Here is a 14,763-nt window from a genome sequence, read left to right on the forward strand (position 1 = left end):
GCCTGTTGGCCATTTATGTATCTTCTTCGGAGAAACATCTATTCAGGTCTTTTGCCCATTTTTCAATTGGGTTGTTGGCTTTTTTGCAGTTGAGTTGTATAAGTTGCTTGTCTATTCGAGAGATTAAGTCCTTGTCAGTTGCATTGTTTGAAACTGTTTTTTTCCCATTCTGTACGTTGTCTTTTTGTCTTCTTTTTGGTTTCCTTTGCTGTGCCAAAGCTTGTCAGTTTGATTAGGTCCCACTGGTTTATTTTTGCTCTTATATCTGCTGCTTTGAGAGACTGACCTGAGAAAATATTCCTAAGGTTGATGTCCGAGAATGTTTTGCCTATGTTCTCTTCCAGGAGTTTGGTGGTGTCTTAATCTTACATTTAAGTCTTTCAGCCATTTTGAGTTCACTTTGGTGCATGGTGTGAGGGTGTGGTCTAGTTACGTTGATTTGCCTGCAGCTGTCCACATTTCCCAGCAATGCTTGCTGAAAGGACAGTCTTTTTCCCATTTTATGTTCTTACCTCCTTTGTCAAAGATTAATTGACCATAGGTGTCTGGGTTTATTTCCGGGTTCTCTATTTGGTTCCATTGGTCTCTATGTCTGTTTCGGTACCAGTACCGCATGGTCTTGATGACTGTGGCTTTGTAACAGTGCCTGAAGTCTGGGAGAGTGATGCCTCCTGCTTGGTTTTTGTTCCTCAGGATTGCTCTGGCAATTCTGGGTCTTTTGTGATTCCATATAAATGTTTGGATTGTTCTAGTTCTGTGAAAAATGTCATGGGTAATTTGCTGGGGATTGCATTGAATCTGTAGATTGCTTTGGGTAGTATGGCCATTTTTACAATATTAATTTTTCCAATCCAGGAACATAGAATATATTTCCATTTCTTTACATCTTCCTTACTTTCCTTGATTAGTGTTTTACAGTTCTTGGCGTATAAGACCTTTACCTCCTTGGTCAGGTGTATTCCAAGGCATTTGATTTTTTGGGGTGCAATTTTGAAAGGTATTGTCTTTCTGTGTTCCTTTTCTAATATTTCATTTTTAGTGTACAGAAATGCAACTTATTTCTGAATGTTAATCTTATATCCTGCTCCTTTGCTGAATTTGTTGTTCAGTTCAAGAAGTTTTGGGTTGAGTCCTTAGGGTTTTCTCTACATAGCATCATGTCATCTGCATATAGTGACAGTTTTTTTCTCTTCTCTTCCTATTTGGATGCCTTTTATTTCTTTTGTTTGTCTAACTGCTGTGGCTAGGACTTCCAATACTATGTTGAATAGCAGTGGTGAGAGTGGGCATCCTTGTCTTGTTCCAGATTTTAGCAGGAAGGCTTTCAGCTTTTCTCCATTGAGTATTATATTTGCTGTGGGTTTGTCATAAATGGCTTTGATTATGTTAAGGAATGTTCCCTCTATACCCACTTTGGTGAGAGTTTTGATCATGAATGGATATTGGACTTTGTCAAATGCTTTTTCTGCATCTATTGAGATGATCATATGGTTTTTGACTTTTTATGACGTTGATTGATTTGTGTATGTTGAACCATCCTTGTGCACCTGGGATGAATCCCACCTGGTTGTGGTGTATGATCTTTTTTATATGTTGTTGGATTTGGTTGGCTAAGATTTTGTTGAGAAATTTTGCGTCTATATTCATTAAAGATATTGGCCTGTAGTTTTCTTTTTTGGTGTTATCTTTGTCTCGTTTTAGATTTAGGGTGGTGGTGGCTCATAGAATATCTTTGGGAGTGTTCCTTCTTCATCCTTTTGAAAAAATTTAAGGAGGAATGGGAATAGGTTCCTCTTTGTATGTTTGTTAGAATTCATCTGTGAAGCCATCTGGTCCTGGACTTTTATTCGTAGGGATTGTTAAAACTTTCATTAATTAGTGATAAAAGAAACTCATTAAAATTTGGCATGGGAGTCTAATAAAACTCATTATCATGGCTTGGAAAACAAAAGTAATACTGTACTAGTCTGGAAGTCATTTCAGCACATGTAACATCTTAATTTTTTTTTTCCTCTTGTGTCTCTTTAGTCTTCTCCTTGCATGGTGAGGAAACAAGATAAACCACTCCCGGCACCACCACCTCCCTTAAGAGACCCTCCTCCCCCTCCTCCTGAGAGACCTCCCCCAATCCCACCTGACAACAGACTGAGTCGTCACTTTCATCCAGTGGAAAGCGTGCCTTCCAGAGACCAGCCCATGCCTCTTGAAGCCTGGTGCCCTAGGGATGTGTTTGGGACTAATCAGTCAGTGAGCTGTCGCCTCCTAGGGGATGGCTCTCCAAAGCCTGGAATCACGGCGAGTTCCAGTGTCAATGGAAGGCACAGTAGGATGGGCTCTGACCCAGTGCTCATGCGGAAGCACAGACGCCACGATTTGCCTTTAGAAGGAGCCAAGGTAAGAAGTATGCAAAGCAGAAACTAAACAGTCTTCTCATAGTCTTCTGGGTTTTTTTTAGGGCTGCACCTGCAGTATGTTGACGTTCCCAGGCTAGGGGCTGAATCAGAGCTGTAGGTACCGGCCTACACCACAGCCATAGCAACACAGGATCTGAGCCATGTCTGTGATGTATACCACAGCTCACAGCAATGCCAGATCCCTAATCCACTGAGCGAGGCCAGGGATCAAACCCATATTCTCATGGATACTAGTTGGATTTGTTACTGCTGAGCCACAGTAGGAACTCCTCTTTTCATAGTCTCCTGATAGTAGGTCGTATAAATGTTTGAGCAGTGCTTTCTTACCTAGTGTGGCACTTCTCTGCAGGTCTTCAATTATCTGCAAGTTTTAATCAGAAGCTCATTAAAACTTGAACTTAAAAGATGTCAAGGAGTTCCCGTCGTGGCGCAGTGGTTAACAAATCCTACCAGGAACCATGAGGTTGCGGGTTCGATCCGTGGCCTTGTTCAATGGGTTAAGGATCCGGCATTGCTGTGAGCTGTGGTGTAGGTTGCAGACACAGCTCGGATCCCGCATTGCTGTGGCTCTGGTGTAGGCCGGTGGCTATAGCTCCAATTAGACCCCTAGCCTGGGAACCTCCATATACCACGGGAAGCAGCCCTAGAAAAGGCCAAAAAAAAAAAAGAGTCAGGAAGAAGGTTCTAAGGGATGATTTAATTTTAATATGAAGACACTAGACAGTTTGCTGTAGATTGAGTTCATGTTCCGTCATTTCATCTGCCAAAATTTTTCATATTACTAAGTTGTCGGTGGGAGAATCAGCACTGTTTTTTTTTTTTTTTCTTTTAAACTCTTCTAGTTGTATCTAATTTGAAAAGAAGTTGTATAGTTGTATAATTAGAGCATATTATCTATCGGACATTGGAATCATTGTTGCCAGGGACAAGACATCCTAGGCAGCCAGGTAAAATGAACTTCTCACATAAAAACACCAAGTGCAGTTCATTGTTAATTAAGCAAGCTCTTTCTGCATAAATCCGAAGAGACTCTTACACATGTTGCATTCTAACCTAAAGGATACCACCACTGTCATTTACATGTACGGGAAAGAATTTAAGCATACAGGGAGCCAGAGGGGCAGCAGCAGAAACCACTGAGTTTAAAGCTTTAGATAGGCCCTTGGCAGAGCTGTCCTCTGATGTTTCCTGGTATTTGCTTCCGTGATATTTTGACTCTGAGATCAGATTGTCACCATCTTCCCTCAGCTGAGGGAAGCTTTGCCTCTTTTGAAGACTGTAATATTAAAGCATTCCCATCTCTTTTGATCTTAAGTTGTTATTTTAGGGGAGTAGTCTGTTCTTTCAAAAGAATGGTTTGCAATTGGTGAGTTAATCAAGGAACAAAGAATCGTGACATGTACTAAATTCCTGTGTGTGTGCACGCACAATTGTGAAGGAAAACTTTGTATAATATTTAATTATTAGTTCTATTCTAGGGTAGCCAGGAGAGCAGGAGTCAAAACTGTCTACTCTGGCATTCAAAACAAAAGGAAAGAGTAGCAGTGGTTTGCCGTAACTCTGTTAGTGACTCATCTTGGTACCTGGTATGAAGATCTGTAAAGGTTTTCTCCAAGGTCATGTACATGTGATGTAGATGGAAGAGAAAGCACTTATAAAAGCATTTTTATAATATTCTCTGAAAATGGAGGGCTTATCATCCTCAAAAGCATGTCTCTATAACCTAGAATCTTGATTGGAAGGACCTGCCTTTTTTTAAAAGTGATTTATTTTTCTCTTTAAACTTCTATTACTTTTCATTCATATGTGATCACACTTATCTTGAGAGGAGTGTTGGAATGAGTTCTGACATGAAAGATTATATCTTAGCAACATATTACAATTTATTTCCTGAATGGACTTCAGAAATACTTAAAATAATTACCTTGGCCAATTCATTGAAGACCTCTTTGTTTTAGGGTTCTTTTAGATAATGTTATGCAGTCTTGGCACTAATGTAAACCTGCCATTCTAAGCCCTGGAACACAGGCTATTAATATTTATATGGATGGTTTCTGTTTTTTAAATTGGTGTTATAATTTCTTAGGTTATAGGTATGAAATATTAGTAGTGACTTCAGTTATGAAGATTCCTTTATTTATTTTTTATTTATTTATCTTTTTTTTTTTTTGACTTTTTGCCTTTTCTAGGGCTGCTCCCACAGCATATGGAGGTTCCCAGGCTAGGGGTCCAATCGGAGCCAGAATCACAGCAACACGGGATCCAAGCCGCGTCTGCAACCTATACCACAGCTCACAGCAACACCGGATCCTTAACCCACTGAGCAAGGCCAGGGATTGAACCCGCAACCTCATGGTTCGTAGTCGGATTCGTTAACCACTGCACCACAACGGGAATTCCTGAAGATTCCTTTAAATGTTTTCTGTGTGAACTTTCATGTCCTGATCATTGATATATATTAGTATACCAGAGACCACTGAATAAAGTGTAAAATTTACCTGTTATTGAAAGCTGAATTTTAATCTTCTTTAGTTCTAGCTGAATAATCCTCATTGAAATTCTTTAAGGTTTAATCTCACATGTTGCATGTATTAACATTACAGTGCCTACATTCCCAAAGCCAATTTTATGTTACAACTAGACAATGTTTTAACCAAAATTAGACTTCTGAGATTTCTCATTTTGGTCTATTTGTTCGACTTCTAAGGAGTATTATAAAGGACTTACATGTGGTTAAAGAATTAAATACTAAAAAAACAGACCCTGTCTTCTTCTTTTCTCCTCTTTTATTATCTTCATGAAGGAAAAATAGTCCCACTTCAGTAGAGCGTAGCGTATATCACAACTTACATAAAGTAGAAAAAGCCAGAATCCGCTTCTCATTTTAGTGTTGGGAGACTTAGGCTTCAACTGATGGAAGACTGAGTCCATCTAGGACCCTGTAGTTCTCACCTTCTGAGTGATCCAGAGTTGGAGTTTGTTTCTCACTCTACATCTTTGTAGTTCCTCAGTCCAGACTGATTTAACTACATATCTGCAAGTACTCTCTACATGCAAGGATCTCCTGATGCCAGGATAACCAGAATCCCAGTGTTTTCTTTCCTATCGTATTTAACAAAATGTTTTTGTAGAAGAAGAACTGTTGTTCAGCTCCTTTAGGCAGGAGTGAAGATGATGAGGGACAACCTGATAGCTGCATTTTAACACAACTGAAGATCCAAACTCTGGAATTTTTCTTCCTGCTCTAGAATTTACTGGCTTTTTAGGTGCGAGCTGCTTATGACATCTTTGCCTCCAAAGCCATGTATTTCTTTTACCTTATGAAATGAAATAACAGTAGTACCCAGTTTCTAGGAGAATAGTTACCCTCCAAATATCTAAATTGCCATATCCCTGGGTTCTGGAATAAAATCAAACTAGATATGGAGTCTCAGTATACGTTGTAGCAGTTGACATTTTCATTCAGAATTGTTGTCCTTTTTGAAAAACTTAAAACCAAAATAATTATCTCTTTCTCCCACCACCTCCTTTTATTTAGCATAGGTCCTCATGAATACTCAGTAGCTGGGTTGCTGAGTTATTACAATGCTTAAGTTGATGACAGAGGCAAAAGAGTGTACGTATGGTGGGGGTGGAGGTAGGCTTCCACCTCCTCTTCTACAAAAACATTTTGTTAAATATGATAGGAGAGAAAACACTGGGATTCTGGTTATCCTGGCCATCAGGAGATTCTTGCGTGTAGAGAGTACTTGCAGATGTGTAGCTAAATCAGTCTGGGGCCGGGCTAGAAAGGGCTTGAAGGGACGTCCATGATTCACAAGGAGTAGTGTCAGTGTTTGTATGTATTTTTCCAGCATTCATCTTCAGCCAAAGGTGGAATGTAATTTTCTTGTTTAAAATAGGATTTTTTACCATTTTTAGTGAGATAGTTATTTCCTAAAGGTAGATCATATTTTTATATATTCACAATAAGAGGGTATGACAACAGAGAGAGGATGAGAGGAAGGAGAAATGATTTTGACTATAAAAAGACTCACATGTTAATGAAAATGGTAAATGTTACAGTGTTTTCTCACCCTCCACACCTAGTGTTCAGCCTTAAAAATTTTATAGGGATTCAGGAGTTCCTGTCATGGCTCAGCAGAAATGAATATGACTAGTATCCACAAGGATGCGGGTTCGATCCCTGGCCTTGCTCAGTGGGTTAAGGATCTGGCATTGCTGTGAGCTGTGGTGTAGGTCACAGATGTGGCTCTGTTCCCTGTGTTGCTGTGGCTGTGGCGTAGGCTGGCAGCTCGAGCTCTGGTTCAACCCCTAGCCTAGAACTTACACATGCTGTGGGTGTGCCCCCCCCCCAAAAAAAATTATTGGGATTTAGATATTTGAGGGCTTCATTCACATAACCTATCAGTCTCTCCAAATGTAAGCAAACATATTTTCTATGTCAAATAGTAACAACTATGACTTAGACTGGTTTTCATTAAGGAAATGTTTCAAATTAAACATTGTCTTCCCATTTTATTCCCATTTTCAAATCAGAAAACTCAGGTGAGTGTTCAAAGTTTAAAATAAAATTAAGTGTACAAATGGAAGTCCTAAAACCAAGCACTCTGTGCATGGAGTGAGGATGTCCCTGCCCGCATCCAGTGTCCTCTGTCAGTGTGCCAGTTCCCAGCATCCATTAGAACCATTGGCTCTGTTTGCTTCGTCACTAAATAAATGGTAAAGGAGGCAAGAATAAATTAAATTCTAATTATTCTGTTTGCTAATTGTAGAGAGCTCTAAGGAGAAAGGCCCACTCTTTCATAGTTAAAATAAAGTGTAAGAATTTTCTGTGACTTTCATTTCTTTCCTTTTCTTTTCTTCCTCCCTCCTGGCATAATTATTAGCTAAGATAATCTTTGCTTTAAACATGAACCTGCAAGCTAAGACTTACTAGGTTTATTTATCTTGTTTTATTTTATTGGTAAGAGATTTCTTTGCTATAGGACTGTTTTTATTCTCTGAAATCCCAGCCACATTATAAACCTGTTGTTTAATATTTTATTGGCTAGATATTTATTGTTGGTTGGTTTTAATTATCTGAGATGAAATTATCTGTGCTAAAATGTTGGAAACTTGAGATAGATCTCATTAGATACTAACACCGGGTCCAACTATATTTGTTCCTCTTGAAAGATTAAGAATGCTGCTGTTCCTTAGATGATAAAAACTATCTTTGACTTATCATGTTACTTCAAGTGACATTTTTCCAAAATGACCCTGTGTACAATAATCTGTTGAAGATGTTGCTAAATAAATATATGAAATGATTCCTCTTTTTGAGATTGTGGCTTTTGCTATTTTGGTGTAGAGGCACATGTTTATATGAATGACCTTAAACTTATCTATGAACCTCAAGGGCTGTCATTCAAAAAACAAGTCCTCCATGGACATTGGTTTCATTTCTAATCTAATGTTGTAAAGGATAAATTATAGTGATATTTCTGTTATAGAATATGTGTGGCTTTACATGTATGGGATAAGGAAAAGGGGTTGTATTTGAGGTTCTATACCTTAAAAAGGTTTTTCTTAATTGTGCTAAGATTACCACCATAGTATTTGCTTTTCCTGCATATCAAGGGTCCCTTAGTCTTTAGACAATATCTGAATCATAAGAAAACATTCCAAACTTCAAAATTAAGATGGAATGCTATCTTGAGGCATGTAGAAAAAAATATTAATCCAGGAAAACCTAGAGTTTGTAATAAATTATGTGATAACTCAGATTATACTTCTCTGCAAATCTAAATTCCCCTTCATATATTCTTATTCCTTCAACCTCTTTAAGTTAAATGAGGAGGATGTTCAAGACAGTGTAGTGAATACCAAATGAATCAAGCACAGTCTTCTGAGAAGGAGACACGTATACAATTAACTAAGGGGTGAGGCATAGGAGAAGCATCTAGAAAATATAATGTGGGATCCTCAAGGGGGAAAAACATTCTAATTGTGATACGGGCTAAAAGGAAGAATACAGAAAGCTTCACTCAGGAGGGCCACTCAGAAAGATAAGTAGGTGGTGGTGTTGTAGACATGACAAGAAAGAATAGCTTGGAGGTAGAAAGGTAAGCACAGTGAAGGAAGTCAATTCTGGGCAGACTAAGGCATACAGAGAGAGTAAGCACAGTAGGCAAAACTATGGCAGTGTAAACCAAAAGCAATTATGGGGTGTCTTATACTCTGTACTATTGTCTTTAATTTGGTAATCAAAAAATGAACTTGTAAAGCTTCTTTTGGCAGAGGAGTCATAGTATCAGAATGTTTAAATTTGTAGCATTTCCAGTGGAATTGTGGCAAATTGGGACAGTGAGCTAGTGAGACAGAAGAAAAAGATGTTCCTTAGTCGAGAGTTCAAGGCTTGAGTCAGTGAGATTTCAGTGTGAACTGCCACAGTTCAGACTGTCAACCTGTACATTTGAGGAATTCTGTTTTATCTTCTTTGCAAGTAGTCTTTTCAGATTTGCAGAGAACTAAACTTGTTTATTTTTAGCTCAAAAAGTTGTGACTTACTGCACGCCCTCAGGTAGTGGCAGGTAAAATAATTTTAAGTCTAATGAAACTGCTGGTGAGAACATCGAGTTCAAAATGAAGTAATACCAAATCTCATCGTCCAGTCACTTTAGATAAACAGAAATATGAATGTCACTTTAGTACCTATGTATTTAGGTCCTTATTTAGGTCCTTTACTGTTTGCACATGTATATAGTCTAAGCCAATCAGCAGTTAGTATCCATTGGAGCTTAACTGTGTGTTAAGCATTGAAGGAATGTCCTATAAAATGAGGAAATCAGTCTTTGTCCTAAAAGAAACTCATATAGAACTAATACAACAGAAACTATCATTCCCATATCTTCTATTTATTTTATAATTGCTAAAATTTTCCTAGGTATCAATAGTACAATAGTTACTTGTCCCTAATAAAACAAATAATTGTATATAAACCCATCTTACATTCTCCAGAATGAATTTTAAATGTATTTATTGCTAAAACATCAAGGAGATTTTGTTGCAGAAATCTTACACTGTTCCATTCTGACAATTGCACAGGACTCCAATTAAGGATGACTTGATATGCCCATTATCACAATGAGCATTTGTGGTTTGATATATGTATTTTTTGGCTAAAAGGGATTTTTTTATGTTGAAGATTTTCACTGAACTTTACAATAATTAATATCTATTTAGAAATTTCTCTTCAATAAAATTCAAAAAAATCTGCCTTATTCTATTTCTTGGTCCATAGTCAGAAACCTATATTAAAATTAAAGTTATATTTTTGTCTTAGTGTATTTCTAGTGTTTTGAAACCTAATGAGAAATTAGAACTATAGCACAGGACTTATTTTTAGAGTGAAACCTCAATGCTATAATATTTATATTGTGTAACTTTGAATTGAAAACATTGATCTCTCTCCAGTGGATTCTTTAAACACGTTCTTTTTCTTAAGGTGATAGAGAATTTAGCCATTTCACTTGTCTACCCTTAAGCTTCCACATCCTTTAAGAACAATGAGGGGTTGGGTTGGCGGGAGACATTGTAGGTCAATGACTACATTGGGTTATCTAGGAGTATTAAGGTTACATCACATCCTTTTTACCCCAGATCAGCCCACATCTTTAAAATATGAACTAATAAGATTTTGGGAAGGAGCTTCATGATGAAACCCTAGTGATTCCTTAAAAGATCTTAAAATATGTTTAAATTTTTCTTGTGAATCTTTTCTTTGTGTCTTTGCAAAGTTCTTTTTTTCTTTTAAGTTGCTTTAATTTCAGGTTGTTGGCTTAATAAAGCGCAGTTGTTCAGACAGTTCCTGTAATGAAACTGAGCAACCTGGAAATCAGAATTTCTGAATTCTAAATAATTAAATGCTGCCTCTCTGTGGTACCTTATGAGCAAGGCAACAGTTTTGGTTTGTGTTGGTCACAAACTGAAAATTACTTCTGAGATTTCCTGCTCTTTGAAAGCCAGACCAGGTTTCTAGTTTCCAGCAGTGCTGAAGCTTTGGCCTTGAAACAAAGGCATTCCTCAATCTACTCTTGTACTGTTTTATCGAGACGTTTAGAAATGTTCTGTTAACTCCAGAGAGATATAATTTAGAAAACTTTTATTTTGGAGGAATTGAAATAAGAATTGTACCAGTGCTGCTTTTTTCTCTATTGACTCCTTACAGAGAATGCTAACTTTTCCATAAAAACTGCTCATGTTTGGGAACTTTTACTATTTATCTAGCTATCTCTATCTGATTTATAGAAATTACACCGTTTCCTCCCAGTATGTTTAAGAATCATGTTGTATTTTATTTTTATTTTTTCATGTAACTTGGTGCTACTTTGGTGAATAAGAGTCAGAGGTGCCCCTGACTCTTAAGTAGGTTCTATGATGTTTCACTTGTTGAGATAAACTGAACTTTTATATTCTTTTCAAAATTCCAGATTGCCTAGGAGCTGTTACTGTTTTAAGAGCCTCCAGAAGTTAAATCCTAAACTAACCTTTACGTTGCCTTTCAGGTGTTTTCCAATGGTCACCTGGGAAGTGAAGAATATGATGTTCCTCCCCGGCTCTCTCCTCCCCCTCCAGCTGCCGCCCTTCTCCCCAGCATCAAGTGAGTTACACTGAATTTGGAGATCATTTGCCCATGTGTAAAGATGTCATAAATAGTCATTTGATGTTCTCAATAGAAAGGACAGGGTGAATAGAAATGCATCCATAAAAATAATCCAGCTGGATTTATAAATTAATGTACCAGAAATCAAGGTCCTTTCTGATTCTTCACTGATAACTGTAGCATTTATGAGACTCAGCTACACTCTGACATTAGGCACAAAGCAACAGAGAGGAAGCAAAACCTTCCCTGTAGCCATGCAGAGGCTCGAGCAGCACAGTGAGTTCTCCTTCCCAATGCACCTCTCTTCCTCGGAGGTACAACATTTATCCCACCTACCCACTTGGACATTATAAAATGATCTTTGGTTCATCCAGTTTTCTCAAATCCACTCAGCCACTGAGTCCCATTGATTGTTCTTTTAAAGATTTTTTCATTTTCAGTTAATCTTCCTCATTGCCCTGCTTTTGCCTCATATCCAGAGAACAGAAAGAGCCTTATACCTGATCATGTGATATGGATCTCAGAATACTAGTGAATTTTAAAGCTAGAAAAATGAGTTAACCAAGGTGTCTCTTGATTCCTATTTCTTTATATTAAATCAGGCTGCTTGTTGTTCCTCCAATATATTTTGTTGAGGTAGGTGATTTAATTTAAATTCTTCTTTCCCCAGATCACTCCCCTACTCAAAACCCAGCATTGTTCTTTCTTTTCTTCTAAATTAATTCTGTACTCTTAAGCTGTTAGTGAGATCCACAAAATTTTACCCATCTAAAATGCTCTTCAGTAATTGCTAATGCTTGCGCTCTAATCTTGATTTTTTCCCCTCTGGATTTGTAAGTCTTCCCATGCTCTTCTCTCCTATTCACCAGCTTTTCAGTCTTTATTCTAAAGATCTATGTCTCAGGCTCTGTTTATGAAAACTTCTGTGACTTTTAGTCATAGTAATGGTATTACGACTTATTCTCATTTTTCCTCCTGGAGTCTGTTTTCAACACATTTAATTGTGTACTTTGCTCTGCTGTTTGCTAGGATTAAAGTGCCTCTCCACATTAAAAAGATTATAAAGTTTTGATGGCTGAAACATTTGCTCATAATTTCTGATTCTCCTTTACACTTTATTATGTTTGCTATTTAGTGATTACAACTGAGAATACCTGGTGGCTTGGTAGATTTTATTATCCGCTAAGATCCTTGCTTCTAACTAAAAATCTTAGAGCATCTTCACTCCTTCCTCTGCTGGTCACTGAACACAAAAGAACATGAAGCTAGATACCAGCTCCCAAGAAATTTATAATCTAGTTTTAAAATAAAGTTAATATACATGAAGTCACAAGAGAACATTATGCACTAAATTGTATAAATATACTTGTTAGGTTTTTTTGTTTTTTATTTTTTGTTTTTTTTTTTAGGGCCGCACCTGTGGCATATGGAACTTCCCAGGTTAGGGGTCTAATGGGACCTGCCGCTACAGGCCTATCCCATAACCATAACAACTCAGGATCCGAGTTGCGTCTGTGACCTACCCCACAGCTCACAGCAACACAGGATCCTTAACCTACTGAGCGGGGCCAGGAATCGAACCTCTGTCCTCATGGATACTAATTGGGTTCGTTACCACTGAGCCACAACGGGAACTTCTAACTTGTTAGTTTTTATATAAGCTTAGAGGAGAGGCTGTTATAGACTTTGTAGGTCAAGGATGTTTTATAGAGAGGATGGAAATTTCCTGAGTCACGGAGGATGGGCACAACTGGGAAAGGGTATGCATGAGAAAAAGCAAGAGTGTGAAATTTGACATAACTTAGAGGACAGTGGGAAACTGAGCTAAATGGACCATTCTCCAGTGGTCACTTTTCTTGGAACTGCCAGATTTGTAGCAGACATTGAAGTTAAAAGCAAATGCACATATTTCTGTAACAAGCTCTACCTCAGTAATAACATATGATATTGTAGCCCCAAATGAACTCTGGATGTACGTATATGTAATTAAAACATCCAAGCTCAATTACCTCTAATTCAGAGAACATCAGAAAATGAAGTAAATGAAATCTTGGTAATTAGAGATGAAAATTTTTACATTCGGTTTATTAAATTCATATTGGCTAGTGGAATAAGAGGCAGAGGTTACAATTTGCTTCATTTATATTTAATATTAAGTGCTTGTTTTTCCTATAAAAAATAAGAAATTCATAGTAAAATGCATATTTTCTAATACTGCAGTTTGTATATGCACATGGATATACTTTCTCACCATTTACTCTTGATTTTTTTCCTGAGAAACAATGCAGTTGCTTTACTTAACCAGAGAAATATTTTGACAATGCATCCTTAACAGAAAATTAGTTTTTGGTTTTGCATGCTGCAAATTAACCATAGGTAACAATACAAGTGTTGGCATTTAATGGCATGTATATCTCTCCATTTTATTTTTTTATTATGACATTTAGCTAGCAGTTGTTCACTGAAGAAAACATAGAAAATATCTAAAAGAAAGGAAAAAAATTAAACAAATAAATACGAGCAAATACATACCCCAAATATCACTGCCCAGAGTTTTAACATTTTGACGTTTTCTTTTTAGATTTTTTTTAAATATGATTTCGATTATATTGTAGAGATAATTTCACACCCTCCTTTGTCATTTAATATTCAAATAGGTATTTTTCTTAATCATTTATGCTAAACTGTATTTATTATGAAACCAGCATGGAATTATGATGTGAACATTAAATTCAGACTTGGTCTCAGATGTGACTCCAGTATTGAATATTCAGAAATAGAACAAGGTAACTTCTCTAGACCTCACCTCATCCATCTGATAAATGAAGGGATCTGTTTATCTTAAATGATTTCTAAAATCCTTTGAGCTTCAGTTTTTTAGGTTCCGTGCAGTGTGTTATTTCAAGAGGTACTTATCTATAGTGTTAATTACACAGGAAAATACTTAGCATCTTGAATGTTCATTCATAGTTGGTTGCATCCCATTTCTAAAGCTAGTATAAGTGGGATTACCGCTCTGGGTTTTTTGTTTTGTTTTTTGTTTTGTCTCCTTTAGCTTCATTAGAGTGTATAAGCAGAGTACATTAAGAATGAAGATCCTCAGCTCTGGAGGGGCATAGAAGAGAGGTATTAGCCAAATGCCACTCAAATAGGGAAGTTGGAAAGTTAGATGTTCAGTACATGTTTCCATGTTAGAGTCTTCGTGCAGGTTTCAAACTTAGGCCAAACCCAAATAACAAATTGCTACCCAACATAAACATAGATAGTTCTCACAAATGTTGAAAGCCCCAAATGTTGAATTCAGTAATGTCAAGCTAATATTTACCTTGAAATCTCTACTATGTTATTATAAATATTTACTGAAGTGTAATTGTTAAGTTATTTGATGTTATTCTGCTTCCCATTAAATTGATGGAAGAGGCTACTCTGATCTTTGATAATGTTTATTTTCATATAAAACAGTGTTTGCAATTATGTTTTTTGTTTTTTTGTTTTTTAATTTTCTTTGCTTTTTAGGGAAGCACCTGTGGCATGTGGGAGCCCCAGGCTAGGGGTCGAATCAGAGCTATAGCTGCCAGCCTATGCCGCAGCAACACCAGATCCGAGCTGTGTCTGCAACCTACATCACAGCTCACAGCAACGCCAGATCCTTAACCTCCACTGAGCAGGGCCAGGTATTGAACCCATATCCTCACAGATACT

At 37.2% G+C, this 14,763-nt stretch overlaps 1 protein-coding gene across 23 annotated transcripts in view; it reads left to right on the forward strand.

Moving 5' to 3' along the window:
• CBLB (Cbl proto-oncogene B) overlaps positions 1 to 14,763 on the forward strand; it is a 308,592-nt gene that overhangs the window by 253,817 nt on the left and 40,012 nt on the right. For 20 of the 23 annotated variants that reach the window (XM_084991427.1, XM_084991426.1, XM_084991434.1 and 17 more), the window contains 2 exons: positions 2,029 to 2,394; positions 10,964 to 11,058. In XM_084991427.1, coding sequence (XP_084847553.1) covers positions 2,029 to 2,394; positions 10,964 to 11,058 — 461 coding nt within the window. Of the gene's footprint in view, positions 1 to 2,028; positions 2,566 to 2,935; positions 5,174 to 10,963; positions 11,059 to 14,763 lie in introns of those variants that run through there. The other 3 variants (XR_014824886.1, XR_014824884.1, XR_014824885.1) reach the window with 2 other exon arrangements.

This window comes from Sus scrofa, chromosome 13, assembly GCF_054392235.1.
Source record: "Sus scrofa isolate SSC_HxYL_T2T_F1_AM1 chromosome 13, Sscrofa_HxYL_maternal_Yorkshire_Landrace_v2.0, whole genome shotgun sequence".
Lineage (NCBI taxonomy): Eukaryota > Metazoa > Chordata > Mammalia > Artiodactyla > Suidae > Sus > Sus scrofa.